At 40.0% G+C, this 15,306-nt stretch overlaps 1 protein-coding gene across 2 annotated transcripts in view; it reads right to left on the bottom strand.

Moving 5' to 3' along the window:
* Positions 1-15,306, bottom strand: part of BAZ1B (bromodomain adjacent to zinc finger domain 1B) — an 82,282-nt gene that overhangs the window by 20,648 nt on the left and 46,328 nt on the right. For both annotated transcript variants that reach the window (XM_009453307.5, XM_003318675.6), the window contains exons 8-12: positions 9,159-9,297; positions 8,324-8,457; positions 5,114-5,219; positions 4,258-4,356; positions 1,753-1,930 (exon numbers count right to left, since the gene is read on the bottom strand). In XM_009453307.5, the coding sequence (XP_009451582.1) occupies positions 1,753-1,930; positions 4,258-4,356; positions 5,114-5,219; positions 8,324-8,457; positions 9,159-9,297 (656 nt within the window). The remainder of the gene's footprint in view (positions 1-1,752; positions 1,931-4,257; positions 4,357-5,113; positions 5,220-8,323; positions 8,458-9,158; positions 9,298-15,306) is intronic.

Genomic DNA, 15,306 nt, shown 5'->3' with positions numbered 1-15,306 from the left:
GGTTTCTCTATGCTGGTCAGACTGGTCTCGAACTCCCAACCTCAAGTGATCTGCCCACCTTGGCCTCCTAAAGTGCTGGGATTACAGGCGTAAGTCACCGCGCCCGCATGAACAAGACCTATCTCTTAAAAGATCAATTAATTTAAAAATAAAAAGAAAAGAAATAAAAAATGTCCTTAAACACTATCTTGTCAATCACACAAGACATGCCAATTAGAAGATAACATTTTAATAGTCACAAAGAAAACTAAGAAAAATGACAACCTAACGTCAGCAAGATATAGGCCTGAATTTGGCACAAAGTAGGCAATTAATGAACATTTGCTACACAAAAAAGTAAACATGTAACATCTGAAACCTGCAAGATCCTTTGGGTTCAATAATTCTTTTTAAAAAAATCATTAAGAACCATAAAGATGTTTAAATCCTTTTCCCCAGGAAATGTACCAAGAATTCATCACAAGATTAATTAAAAAGAAAAAATGTGCATATGTAAGATACACATATTATTTGCTTATTCCAATAGCAAAGAAAAACAAGCTAAAATAGTTGAAAAGTACTTATAAATTAGGAAAAATGGCATGGGGGAATGCAAATGAAACTGTTCATAAAAATCACAAAACTATAAGAGCACATATGTTGGCTGGGTGAGGTGGCTCATGCCTATAATCCTAGCATTTTGAGAGGCTGAGGTAGGAGGATCTTATGAAGCCTGGAGTTTGAGATCAGCCAGGGCAACATAGTGAGATTTTGTCTCTACAAAATTTTCCATGTGTTTGTGTGTCAAACAGGGTCTTGCTATGTTGCCCAGGCTGGTCTCGAACTGCTGGGCTCAAGCAATCCTCCTGCCTTAGCCTCCCAAAGTGCTGGGATTATAGGCGTGAGCCAACATGCCCCGTCTCTACAAAAAAATTCTAAAAATCAGCCAGGCATGATTGCTTGTACCTGTAGTCCCAACTACTTGGAAACCTGAGATGGGAGAATCACTTAAGCCCAGGAATTTGAGGCTGCAGTGAGCAATGACTGTGCCACTGTACTTCAGCCTGGGTAACAGAGGGGACTTCGTTTCTTTAAAAAGAAAAAAAAAGACAAAACATCATAGTGCATGAGGAATTTGAAAAGACCCACAAATATTAATATGTCTAGAATTATGTGGACTTATTGATTTAAAATCAGTAAAAAACGGTTTACAATAGTAATTGACGGATACTATTCACCAATCTTTGATACCTAAACCTACCTGTTACAGGGTATGGGATCTTTTGAAAAGTTTCACCTATACCACTTAAGGGTCCCTCTGAGCAATAAAGGACAGGACTGTAATGACAGCGCACTGGACAACATGAGTGATGCCCAACATAAATAGAAATCTGAGCTGAGTGTGAAGAATGGGCAAGTGCAGGATATGCAAGCATGTTTCACACCTGAAAGCACAGGCATCACAAGGTAAAGATGTTAAATGATGCTATACGACTGGAGCCTCTACAACCAGTTTTCATTCACCTTAGTAGTGAAGCTCTTTTCATACCAAGGTTGTAAGCCAATTACTAAGTTTTTCTGGATAGCAGCAAAAGATAACAAGGAAAAAATACATATACATAAGGTATTTTTGGTTCCATACATGTCTTCCAAGACAAATCCAAACATCTGATTTCCAGGAGGGTCATGTTGGGAAGTCAAGAACAGCACCAGGGAAGAACTTCAGATTGAGTTGCCATGAGTAATCTAAGGGGGATTTTCTTATATTCCTACCCGGGCTTCAAATTCTGATGTTTCTTCCACATATCCAAGTCCTCCTTTTTGTAACCTTGTTGCAACTTCAATGAGATCACTACGAAGGAAGTTTAAAAGCTCCTGGTTGCCATCACAGGATTTTAGACCCAAATTTGGCTTCCGTGCTAGATGAATAGAGTGAATAATGTCCTGGTACCTAGAAGATTTGGGACAAGAGAATGGGGAAAGAAACAAACTTTTGAAGATGTTCTTCAAATTTCAATTACTTAACATGTTTTATTTCTAGAAAACCTACTTAGATCTCTTTCACCTCTCCCTGGTGTTTTTTCTTTTTTTTTTTTTCCCCCGAGACAGGGTCTTGCTCTGTCACACAGGCTGGAGTGCAAAGGTGCCATCACAGCTCACTGCACCTTCAAACTTCTGGACTCATGCAATCCTCCAACCTGAGCCTACAGCTGGGACTACAGGAATACCCCTCCACACCTGGCTAAATTTTTAATTTTTTGTAGGGATGGGGTCTTGCTATGTTGCCCAGGCTGGTCTCAAACTCCTGATTTCAATTCAAGCGATCCTCTCCCCTAGGCCTCCCAAACTGCTAGGATTACAGGTGTGCACCACCACACCCAGCCACTTCTAAGCTTTTAATGGAAGGATTCGATCTTCATATTTAGTGAACAAAACAGGTCTTTTCAATTCAACACACATAGCTATCAAATGCTCTGCCCAAAGAGAAGGAACATCATAGAACTATATTTCTTTGTGGCTCTGTATACCGACATTTTCCTTTGTCTTTTTTGTTTGTTTGTTTTTGAGATGGAATGTCGCTCTGTTGCCCAGACTGGAGTGCAGTGGTGCGATCTTGGCTCACTGCAACCTCCACCTCCCGGGTTCAAGCGATTCTCCTGCCTCAGCCTCCCTAGTAGCTGGGACTACAGGCACCCGCCACCATGCCTGGCTAATTTTTGTACTTTTAGTAGAGACAGGGTTTTGCCATGTTGGCCAGGCTGGTCTCGAACTCCTGACCTTGTGATCCGCCTGCCTCTGCCTCCCAAAGTGCTGGGATTACAGGCGTGAGCCACCGCGGCCGGCCCTCCTCTGTCTTTCTTAATTTGCCTAGACACATCTGTATTCAGACAACACAATTCTGAATACAATTTTACTTAATTTACACATTAAGCAGTGGGCTAACATCAATATAATGTACCTATTGTCCTTCGCAAAAGTCTGGCAATGGTGTAGAGTATGTACTGAATCATATTTTCCTTCTCTCTTCCATCAAACCTAAATTCAACCATGAAATTGAGCACAGAGTCAGAAATGAGAGGAGGCATTAAGCCAAAATCTTGTCCTGGCTTTGATAGAAATAATGTCTACAACAAATATGGCAGTCGCAAATTTGATGCTACTTTGTAGACAGAACAGGGTTTTTTGATTCTTTTTAATTCATATGACATGAAATTCACCAACTTGAAGCATGTACTTCAGTTTTTTGTTGTAGAACCACACATGTAATTCCAAAACATTTTCATCACCCCAAGCAGGAATCTCTTACCTGTTAGCAATCATCACTCCTATTCTCCCCTTCCCCTATCCTCTGGCAACCACTAATCCACTTTCTGTTTGAAATAGATTTGCCTATTCTAGATGTTTCATTTGAATGGAATCATACACCACATGGCCTTTGATGTCTGACTTCTTTTGCTTAGCATGTTTTCTAGGTTCATTCATGTTGTAGCACAGAACAGTACTTCATTTCTTTTTGTGGCTAAATAATATTCCACTATTTTGAATATACTAAATTTTGGGGGTTTTTTGTTTCATTTTGTATGAGACAGCGTCTCGCTCTCTCACCCAGGCCAGAGTGCAGGGGCATGATCTTGGCTCAATGCAACCTCCGCCTCCTGGGCTCAAGTTATCAACTCAGCTCAGCCTCCCAAGTAGCTAAGACTACATACACAAACCACCACACCCAAGATAATTTTTGTTTTGTTTTTTTTTTGTAGAAACGGAGTTTCCCTATGTTGCCCAGGCTGGTCTCAAAACTCCTGGATGCAAGACACTGGCCTGCCTTTACCTCTCAAAGTGCTGGGATTACAGGTGTGAGCCACCGCACAAGGCCTGGATATATACTAACTTTTATTTATCCATTCCATCAGTTGATAGTCATTGCCGTTGTTTCCACCTTTTGGCTCTTCTGAATATTGATAGACTACTTCTGGACACCCACCCATCTGGGCCTGCATCTGCAAAGCTGTCTGACAACCATGAGGCTCACAGCTTGGTGCTGGCACCTGTTATTTAGTACATAATAATCCTGCTACTCTATATATAGATGGCCAAAGGTATATTTTTCCAATAAACATAATATGCCAAGAAAATACCAGGCAATATGAACACAAAACGGTTACACATTTAAAATATTTTACTTTAGTAACTTAAATGGATAAGAAAAAAAACCCTCAGATATTTATATCCAATGCTAAAGAGAAGTAAGATGTGAGGAGTAAGATGAAAACCTCTTACCTCTTCTCTAGTCTCTCTTTAAGTTGACTTTCTCTTATTCCCTGAGGGTGAAGACAGTTTAGCAACTCATCCAGCTCCTTTTGACTATCACATAAAAACCTGTAGGGGCAAAAGAGACCTGATAACTCTGAAAAAAAAAAAAAAAAATTCAAAATCAAACACTAAGCAAGGGATCTAGAGTTGGTGGTGGGACTTGGGAGAACAGAATTCCAAATGTGTTCACAATCTACTATCTAGAAGTAGAATAAGTAATTTACTATTTTCATGATGCCTAATGTTAATTCTGTACTAGGACACCAGAGCCAATATGGTTCCTATTAAAATATTATATGAAATTTTATAGTTAATTGGCATACTTGTCCCTTTCCCTCCAGAGAGTAAACCTATACCCAAAATTCAAAAATGAAAGGTCATTAAATCACAGGTGATCACAGTTAAAGCCGTAGAATGGATCCTCTAAAACCTAGCTCGCTGCCTAAAAGCAGAAATGCGCATAAAGGAAACGAATAGCTATGCATACAATTTGTTAATTAATAAAATTTAAGGAAAATCTTAAATACTTCTATTCCCAACCAAATTTAAGCTACATTTCTACTGCTATATAAGATCTATCACATAATATACAAAGTTATATTACAGGGGGGAAAAATCAAAATTCCAACCCTTAAAAAAACAAGTATCTTCTTAACAAAAAATCAGGTCTGCTAATGCAAGAAGTTTTGATATCCAAAATATCAGTCACACAAAGTATCCTGAGCAAATAATTATTAACTCACTGGCATCACTATACTAAATACTTTCTTCCTTAACAATTAAAAGGAAAAAGAAAGAGCAACCAGATGAATGCTCACATTACCATAGGTTCTGTCCTTGTTTGGGTGTGGTTGTCTCTACAGCAACTTCTGTTGCTGGTCCATGTTGTGTGTTCATGCTTGCATTTTTACCTAAGTTTGCTTTCTTACCTAAGAAAAATTGAGACATTAGGTTGACTTTAGTAAATACCCAATTGCTAGTTTCAAATCTAAGCAGTACACAGTGCCAAACTCAACAATTTGTAACAACACAGATACTTCCTATGAAATATATCAAATATATCTTCATGTATAAAAGATGCTAATTTCTCTTAAATATCTTAAACACAGCATGTTATCTCAGATATTTGCTCTCTGAAGTGGAATCGTTACACAGTTCCAAAGTTTAGGGGTACTGCAACTTAGAATGAAGAATGACTAAATATCTTTATATCAAAGCAAAATAAAGAATTTACTCCTTTTACATGATGTTAAGAGCAAAGGCATCTGTAGTGAAGCAGAGGTAATGAGAATATATAAATACTATAGACTTAGCCTTGGAGGCTTCAAGTGTCAAATAATACAACTTTTTTGTAAATCAGTTCCTATATACTGATACGTGACTTTAACATAGATATATCTTGAGCCAATTTATCAAAGCCTATCTTAGATCATCACAATATTTAGTTTTTTGTTTTGTTTCGTTTTGTTTTTTGAGATAGAGTCTCGCTCTGTCGCCCAGGCTGGAGTGCAGTGGTATAATCTTGGCTCACTGAAACCTCTGCCTCCCGGGTTCATGCAATTCTCCCTGCCTCAGACTCCCGAGTGGCTGGGATTACAGGCACGCACCAACACACCTGGCTAATTTTTCTATTTTTAGTAGAGATGGGGTTTCACCATGTTGGCCAGGCTCGTCTCCAACTCCTGACCTCAGGTGATCCGCCCGCCTTGGCCTCCCAAGTGCTGGGATTACAGGTGTGAGCTACCACGCCCGGCCAGTCACCACAATATTTGAAGCCTTACCTCATACTATGATTGTTTCTCTTCTCTTTCCCATTCTCCCCACTTTAACCTGAAACATCTCTGCAATACTAACACATAACTTTGTTTAGTCTTTTCAGTTGGGTAATTTATTTATTTTTTTAAATTTTTTGAGACAGAATGTTGCTCTGTCACCCAGGCTGCAGTGCAGTGGCGCAATCTTGGCTCACTGCAACCCCTGCCTCCTGGGCTTAAACAATTCTCTTGCCTCAGCCTGCCAAGTAGCTGGGATTACAGGTGCCCGCCACCACACCCGGCTAATTTTTGTATTTTTTGTAGAGACGGGGTTTCGCCATGTTGGCCAGGCTGGTCTTTAACTCTTGAGCTCAAGTGGTCCGCCTGCCTCAGCCTCCCAAAGTGCTGGGATTATATGCATGAGCCACTGCATCCAGCCTCAGTTGGGTAATTTTAAATAAAAACTGCCATTCTAGAACTGGAAAACACAAAACAACATCCACCAGGACGCTCTAGAAGGGAAGGGTCTGGCTCCCCAATCCTGTCTCGGGGACACATTATAAAGTAACACTCCTTCATCCCACTGGAATCTCTTCCAAATCTAAACATCCAGGCTCCACAGTTACTGCTCTCAAACCTAACTGCCCTCACCTGAGTATTTATGAAGTCTAACGAACTAGATTCTTCTATAAAGTGACATAATCTATGCTCGATATAATTCAACATGCAAACACCTTAAATCTGAAGTTTTATTTGAAGGAATGTTTATTTTTGTAAATCAGTATTATTCTTATTTAACAATTTTGTGAGTTTCAAGCTTGAGTTAGGAATTTCTCTAAAATGAATTACTTTTAAAAAAATAAAGATTTATCGAAGAAGCACAATAACCTAGTACTCAGGAAGCAACTTCTTTTATTTCTTTATCTCCCACATGACACCAACACATAAGCAATTTTCATTAGGTTACAGACAGCAGTGCTGAAAGAAGCTTATGGATCATTTAACCTAGTGGTTCTCGAAAGGGAGCACTGCTGCCTGCCACATGTATCTGGCAGGATTTAGAGACATACTTGGTTTTCACTGCTACCACCTAGTGGGTAGAGGGGAGCTCCCGAATAACCTATAATGCACAGGACAGCTCCCAGTACAAAAAACTATCTTCCTCATCAGTGTCATGGTGGGAGGAAAAAAAAAAAGATTCATCTAGCCCAAAATGTCAGTAACATTGAGGTTGAGAAAACCTGACCTAACCTAAGCATCTTATTTTTTTAATTAAAATTTGTTTTATTTCTTTCTTGAAATATACTCAATACATACACTTTAAGAAAGAATATGGATATATATTCAGAAAACTATTCAGTGTGTGTTTCTTTTACAAACTGAACACATATACCCGGCACCCAGATCAAGAGAAAGAATATTACCAGTGTCCCTACATGATCCCCTCTCAGTCACTCATTTTTCGTTAGGTATTTGCCATGTTTCTCCTCACAAGAATTTTAAGAACCTTATCTGTCTTGTTTGCTGCTATACCCCTAGCGTACGACAAACTGCTTCACAGACAGAGATTCAGCATAAACACTGAATAAATTAATTTTAAAAGTAGAAGAAGAGGGTCAGGTGCAGTGGCTCACACTTGTAATCCCCAGCACTTTGGGAGGCCGAGGTGGGCAGATCACCTGAGGTCAGGAGTTTGAGACCAGCTTGGCCAACATGGCGAAACCCCGTCCCTACAAAAAATACAAAAATTAGCCAGATGTGGTGGCACACACCTGTAGTCCCAGCTACTCGGGAGACTGAAGTAGGAGAAGTGTTTGAACCCAGGAGGCGGAGGTTGCAGTGAGCCGAGATCACGCCATTGCTCTCCAGCCTGGGCAACAAGAGTGAAATTCCGTCTCAAAAAAAAAAAAAAAAAAGAAGAAGAAGACATCTAACACTGCCCTTCTTAGCCCCCATACCTCAATTTCAGCCCTTGAGGCACCTACAAAGGCTTCCAAGGGACAAAGTTTGAAAACTGCTCCTATAAAAGCTAATACCCAAATATCCTCATATTCAAGCTCTTCATCTTCTCACACTATGCTTAGAACAAAGGTGGTAATCAAACGTGGGTTTCTCTCCTTCTTTCTACACATTTCACATCTACCTACTTCACTCAAATAGATCTAAGACCACAATAAAGAAATTCTGCAAATGGAAAACGTGACAGAGGAAAAGCAGTCCTTAATGTTGAGCCCACTTGAGCAGGGTGAAATAACTCTTAGATATACAGATATACTCACTGCGAGGACAGTAATCCTCATCACCAGAGACTGTGTGGTCTTTGCAGTGATGGTTGAATCGGTAGTCAATGCTGTCATGTACCCAGCCTTTTTCAATGAATAATCCTGGAACTTCATCTGAGAAGAGCCAGTATCTACAAATCACAACCAGTATTAATAAGACAATGAATAGATCAGGATTGCAGGATGATTTTACTGCTGGAGAAGATAATACAGAGTATCACTGAGCATTCAAAACCACAGTTTACAGAATTCTTCCTCTTCAGAACTCTAGACAGATAAAAATTGCAAGGTAAATCAAAGTATATGAGAAATGTTGAAACTGGAGACTAGCTTAATGTCTGTAATTTGTATAATTTCTTTCTTTTTTAAATTGAAATGGGGTCTCGCTATGTTGGCCGGGCTGGTCTTGAACTCCTGGCCTCAAGCAATCCTCTCGACTCAGCCTCCCAAAGTGTTAGGATTACAGGTGTGAACCACCACGCCCAGCCCTAATTTGTGTAACTACTACTATTTCTCCTTTAGGTTTCACAAAATGTATGTATTTAAAACCTACTGCCATTTTTAAAGACTTGTATTTGGATTACATTTCACCAATCACCATCATGTAAGCTTCCTACTTGTGGTATATTCAAGGGCAGGAATATGTCTTACTTAACTTTGCAACTCTAGCATTTGGCAGTTAATATTCAATAATCATCAACAATTCTGTTTCCAAAAAGAATTGGAAAACTGAAGAGAGAAGCTTGTCTATTCTTGTACTTTAGAAAATTTTCCTAACTAATAGCAATGTAAATAGTCCTAAAGAAAACAAAAATTTGGTTTAGGAACTGACCTATTATGGTTTCGATCTGTGCCAATAGGAGTCCTGCGCATGACTAGTTTGGCCTTGGCAATCCCTTCCTGGAAAGCTTTCTCAGCAGCTGCTTTGTGCTTCCGTATTCGTTCTTCTTCAGCTTGGCGTTCCAGTTTCACTGTTAAAAATAAAAAGACTCAAATCAGATATTTTCCTAGTAAATCCCACTCTTACAAATTAAATAAAATATGGAGTAAAAAGTGCCTAGTGTACAGTAGTTATCAAATCTTAGTTTGCTTTCTCTAATTCTAATCTGTTATAAGAAATTACATGTAAGGCAGCAACATCTAGTCCTCCTACACTCCTTGAATTTGTGGTGACATCTCATCCCTCAACTCAATGCAAAACCTTTTATCTCCAAAATACCACTTCTTTTTGTTTTTGTTTTGAGGCAGAGTCTTGCTCTGTCACCCAGGCTGGAGTGCAGTGGTGCGATCTCGGCTCACTGCAACCTCTGCCTCCTGGGTTCAAGCAATTCTCCCGCCTCAGCCTCCTGTGTCGCTGGACTACAGGCACACACCACCGTGTCCAGCTAATTTTTGCATTTTTAGTAGAGACGGAGTTTCCCCATGTTGTCCAGGCTGGTCTCGAATTCCTGACCTCAACTGATCCACCCATCTCGGCCCCTCAAAGTGCTGGGATTATAGGCGTGAGCCACCACACCCGGCCAAAATATCACTTCTTAATATATTTTAAACAATCCTGAAGAAACAGTTAACAGTCCATAAATAGGACTAACTGAAACATCTTCTGGATCACCTACAGGATCCTCAAAAAGATCACGATAAATCAAACTAGTAAAATAACTATTTCAAAATAAAACATATTTCAGTCCTGAGGAATCTGACAGTAATTTGGCTTAATAGCCCTGATGACAAGAAAAAAAACCTGAAAAGCAACAGCAGGGGCGCACTTGTGGATAATAATTATTTTACATTGAACACCTATTTTTCTAATTATTCAGCAAGTTACTGTTAATGATAAAAATTTTATTTCTGATCATTCATTAATTAGGTTTATTCAATTAGAAATTTCCCTCAACAAAAGCAGCCCGCTAATTTTGTTAAGTTTTTCCATAATTGTCACAAACCTTGACACCATAGGGTACAGAGCAATACTATTTACAATGTCACAATTTTTAAAGTGTTTATTATTTTTTTAGAGACAGGGTCTTACTATGTTTGCCCAAGCTGGTCTCAAACTTCTGGGCTCAAGCGATCCTCCTGCCTCGGCCTCTCAAAGTGCTGGGATTAGAGATGTGAGCCACTGCACTCAGCCCCAATAATTTTTAACCCTGATTGTCTATTGACAATAACATCTACAATAAGATGTAAATCTGGAAAATGCATCTGTCTAAAGATGTTACTTCAAAAACTTAAGATAAATTCCATTTATTTAAAACATGGAATTTGCTACCTTTGATAAACAGTTTTCTAGCCCAAATGAAACTGTGTATTTGTAACAATGGTTATAGTAGAAAATAGTACAAAGGTAAATGATTAAAAAAAAAAAAAAAGCGAGACAGTGAGTGATGGCCCAATTACAATCAAGGAAAAGTTCAGTCTCCCAAGACTACAAACAAACATAAACCAACTTAGGACAAGTCACCAAAGGAAGACCAAATTCTGTCTCAGAGGTTACAGCACTGAACTAGTTATCCAAAGACCTGAACTCTAATCCAAATACTGATCTTGGTAAAACACTAATATTCTGTCCCTTGTTTCCATACAAATAACAGAGTATCATCTTCTTTTCCTTCTCTTAAGATAAATATAAAACACAGTGGAGCAGTCCAAAAATGCAAGAAGAAATTATTACGTTTCAGATAAAATAGAGCTGAAGGTTTTAACCTACATTCTGCTTCATCTGGAATACAGTTATAGTTTTTTTTTTTTCTTTTTTTTGAGACAGAGTTTCTCTCGTGTTGTCCAGGCTGGAGTGCAATGGTATGATCTCGCCTCACCGCAACCTCCGCCTCCCGGGTTCAAGTGATTCTCCTGCCTCAGTCTACCGAGTAGCTGGGATTACAGGCATGTGTCACCACGCCTGGCTAATTTTGTATTTTTAGTAGAGACAAGGTTTCTTCATGTTGGTCAGGCTGGTCTTGAACTCCCAACCTCAGGTGATCCGCCCACCTCGGCCTCCCCAAGTGCTGGGATTATAGGTGTTGAGCCACTGCGCCCGGCCGCAGTTATACTTTCTTGATAGGTATTGTTTTGTTTTGAGACGGAGTCTCACCCTGTCACCCAGTCTGGAGTGCAATGGCATGATCTCGGCTCACTGCAACCTCTGCCTCCCAGGTTCAAGCGATTCTCCTGCCACAGCCTCCCAAGTAGCTGGGATTACAGGCGTGTGCCACCACAGCCAGCTTATTTATTTATTTATTTATTTATTTATTTATTTATTTATTTATTTAGAGATGGAGTCTCGCTCTATCATCAGGCTGGAGTGCAGTGGTGTGATCTCTGCTCTCTGCAACCTCCAACTCCCTGGTTCAAGCGATTATCCTGTCTCAGCTTCCCGAGTAGCTGGAATTATAGGCCGAGTAGCTGGAACTACAGGCACCACCACACCCAGCTGATCTTTTTTTTTTTTTTTAAAAGACAGAGTCTCGCTCTGTCCCCCAGGCTGGAGTGCGGTGGCCGATCTTGGCTCACTGCAACCTCAGACTCCCTGGTTCAAGCAATTCTCCTGCCTCAGCATCCTGAGTAGCTGGGATTACAGGCATGCGCCACCATGCCAGGCTAATTTTTGTATTTTTAGTAGAGACAGGGTTTCACCGTGTTGGCCAGAATGGTCTTGATCTCCTGACCTCGTGATCTGCCTGCCTCAGCCTCCCGAAGTGTAGGATTACAGGCTGTGAGCCACCGAGCCTGGCCTGTTCATATGTCTTTAAAATGGTAAATACAATGGCCAGGGGCGGTGGCTCATGCCTTTAATCCCAGCAATTTGGCAAGTTGAGGCAGGCAGTTCATTTGAGGTCAGAGTTTTGGGACCAGCCTAACCAACATGGTGAATCCCCATCTCTACTAAAAATACAAAAATTAGCTGGGTGTGGTAGCAGATGCCTTGTTATCCCAGCTACTCAGGAGGCTGAGGCACGAGAATAGCTTGAACCTGGGAGGTGGAGGTTGCAGTGAGCCAGATCGCACCATTGCCTGAGTGACAGAGCGACGCTCTGTATCCAAAATATAAATAAAATGGAAAGTACACATTACATATGTATACTCAGGCACAGTATGCATATATATGTAAAAATATTTCAATGGCCTTAAGTAGTGTAAACTAAAATTTGTTTTAAAAGGAATATACATTTTCTAATGAAAGAACTATTCAAGCCGGGGTTTGGTGGCTCAGGCCTGTAATCCCAACACTTTAGGAGGCTGAAGCAGGAAGATTGCTTGAGTTTAGGGGTTCAATACCAGCCTCCACAAATAATAAAAAGATTAGCCAAGCGTGCTGACACATGCCTGTAAGTCCCAGCTGCTCGGGAGGCCGAAGTGGGAGGACCACTTGAGCCCAAGAGGTCAAGGCTGCAGTGAGCTGAGATCACACTGCTGCACTCCAGCTTGGGTGACAGAATGAGACCTTGTCTCAAAATAAAATAAAAAAGAAAATGTTGAAAAAGAACAACCTGGAAGATCAACACTTCCCTATTCCGAAACTTACTACAAAGCAAAGTTATCAAGACAGTGTGGCTTTTACATAAAGACAGACATACAGATCAGTGAAATAGAATTCAGAGTCCAGAAATAAGCCAATGTATCCTACAGTCATATGATTTTTGACAAGCGTGTCAAGGCCATTCAATGGGGAAAGGTTTGTCATTTCAAAAAACGGCACTAGGACAACTGGAGAGCCACATGCAAAAAAAAATAAAGCTGTACTTTTACCTTACACTATAAAAATTAGCTGAAAATAAAAGACCTAAATTTCAGAGGCAAAACTATTAAGACATTTGGAAGAAAACAGGAGTAAATCTTCATGACCCTGGATTTGGCAAAAGATCCTTAAATCTAACACCAAATCTATGAGTAACAAAAGAATAAATAGATAAAATGAACCTCATCAAATTTAAAAAACTTTTGTGCTTCAAATGATACTACTAAGAAAGTGAAAGGACAGGCCAGGTGCAGTGGCTCACAGCTGTAATCCCAGCACTCTGGGAGGCCAAGGCGGGCGATCACCTGAGGTCAGGAGTTCGAGACCTTGCCTGGTCAACATGGTGAAAACCCATCTCTACTAAAAATATAAAATTAGCCAGGTGTGGTGGCACACGCCTGTAATCCCAGCTACTCGGGAGGCTGAGGCAAGAGAATCACTTGAACCCAGGAGGCAGAGGTTTCAGGGAGCTGAGATCACGCCACTGCACTAGCCTGGGCACAAAAAAGAGCGCAACTCCGTCTCCCCCAAAAAAAGTGAAAGGACAACACGCAAAATAGATGAAAATATTTGTAGACCAGGTATCAGACAGAGAATTGTATCTAGAATATATACAGAACTCTTACAACTCAATAATAATCAGATAACTCAATTTAATAATGGGCAAATGATCTGAATTAATACTTCGCAAAAGATACACAGGTGGCCAGGAGACACATGAAAAGATGGTTCAACATCATTAGCCATCAAAGAAATGCAAATCAAAACCACAATGAGATACCATTTCACACCCACTAGTATGACTATCATCAAAAAGTCAGAAAATAACAAGTATTGATGAGGAAGGAGAAAAGTCAGAACCTTTAATTCACTGCTGGTGGGCATGTAAAATTGTGCAGCCACTTTGGAAAACAGTCTGGCAGTTTCTCAGATGGTTAAACATAACCATATGACCCAACAATCTTATTCTGAGGTATTTACTCTAAAGAAATGAAAGTATATGACTACTCAAAAACTCATACATGAATGTTTATGGCAGCATTATTCATAATAGGTAAAAGATGAAAACAATCTAAATGTTTATCAAGTGATGAATGAGAAACAAAACGTGGTATATCCAAACAATGGAATATTATCCAGCCATAAAAGGGAATGAAGTACTAACACATGCTACAACATGGATGAACCTGGAGAACATGCTAAGTGAAAAAAGCCAGCCATAAAAAGGCTACATATTATATGATTGCATTTACATGAAATATCTAGAATAGGTAAATCCATAGATGCAGAGAACAGATTGGTGGTTGCTGGGGGATGTGGACAAGGGAGAAGAGTGAGTGACTTTTGGGTTTTCTTTTAAAAATGTTTTGGGGCCAGGAATGGTGGCTGGCTCGGCATGGTGGCTGGCCAGGCGCAGTGGCTCACGCCTGTAATCCCGGCACTTTGGGAGACTGAGGCGGGTGGATCAGGAGTTCGAAACCAGCCTGGCCAACACGGTGAAACCCCATCTCTACAAAAACACAAAAATTGGCCAGGCATGATGGCGCATGCCTGTAATCCCAGCTACTCGGGAGGCTGAGGCAGGAGAATCGCTTGAATCCAGAAGGCGGAGGTTGCAGTGAGCCAAGATCAAACCATTGCACTCTAGCCTGGGTGACAGAGCGAGACTCCATCTCAAAAAAAAAAAAAAAAAAAAAAAAAAAAAGTTTTAGAACTAAATAGAGGTGGTCTATTTTGTGACTGGCTTCTTTCACTTAGCATAATGTTTTCAAGATTCATTCATGTTGTAGCATGTAAAACATTATGCTAAGTGAAAGTCACAACAGACTATTTATTATACAATTCCATTTAGAGAAAATGCCTAGAATAGCAAATCTATAGAGACAAAGTAGACTAGTGGTTGCTCAGGGCTGGGGAGGATGGGCAAATGGGGTAATGACAGTTCATGGGTAGCAGGTTTCTTTGAGATGATAAAAATGTTACAAAATTGACTGGCAATGGTTGTACATTATCTGTGACTCTACTGAAAACACTAAATTATACACAATTAGTGAACTAATTATACTGTATGTCGATTATTTCTTAATAAAGCTGCTTTTTAAAAGTTCAGATTTGATGGAGCCATCAAAGCCCAAAATTTTTAAGTTCTTAAATCTTAAAGGACAGATTACTATCTGAGTTGGTGACTGTGCTAGGGGCTTCAAATACCTTGTCAATCAATTTTACAACAATCTTATCAAGCATA

This window comes from Pan troglodytes, chromosome 6 (assembly GCF_028858775.2).
Source record: "Pan troglodytes isolate AG18354 chromosome 6, NHGRI_mPanTro3-v2.0_pri, whole genome shotgun sequence".
Lineage (NCBI taxonomy): Eukaryota > Metazoa > Chordata > Mammalia > Primates > Hominidae > Pan > Pan troglodytes.
This window is presented reverse-complemented; position numbering and strand designations above follow the sequence as displayed.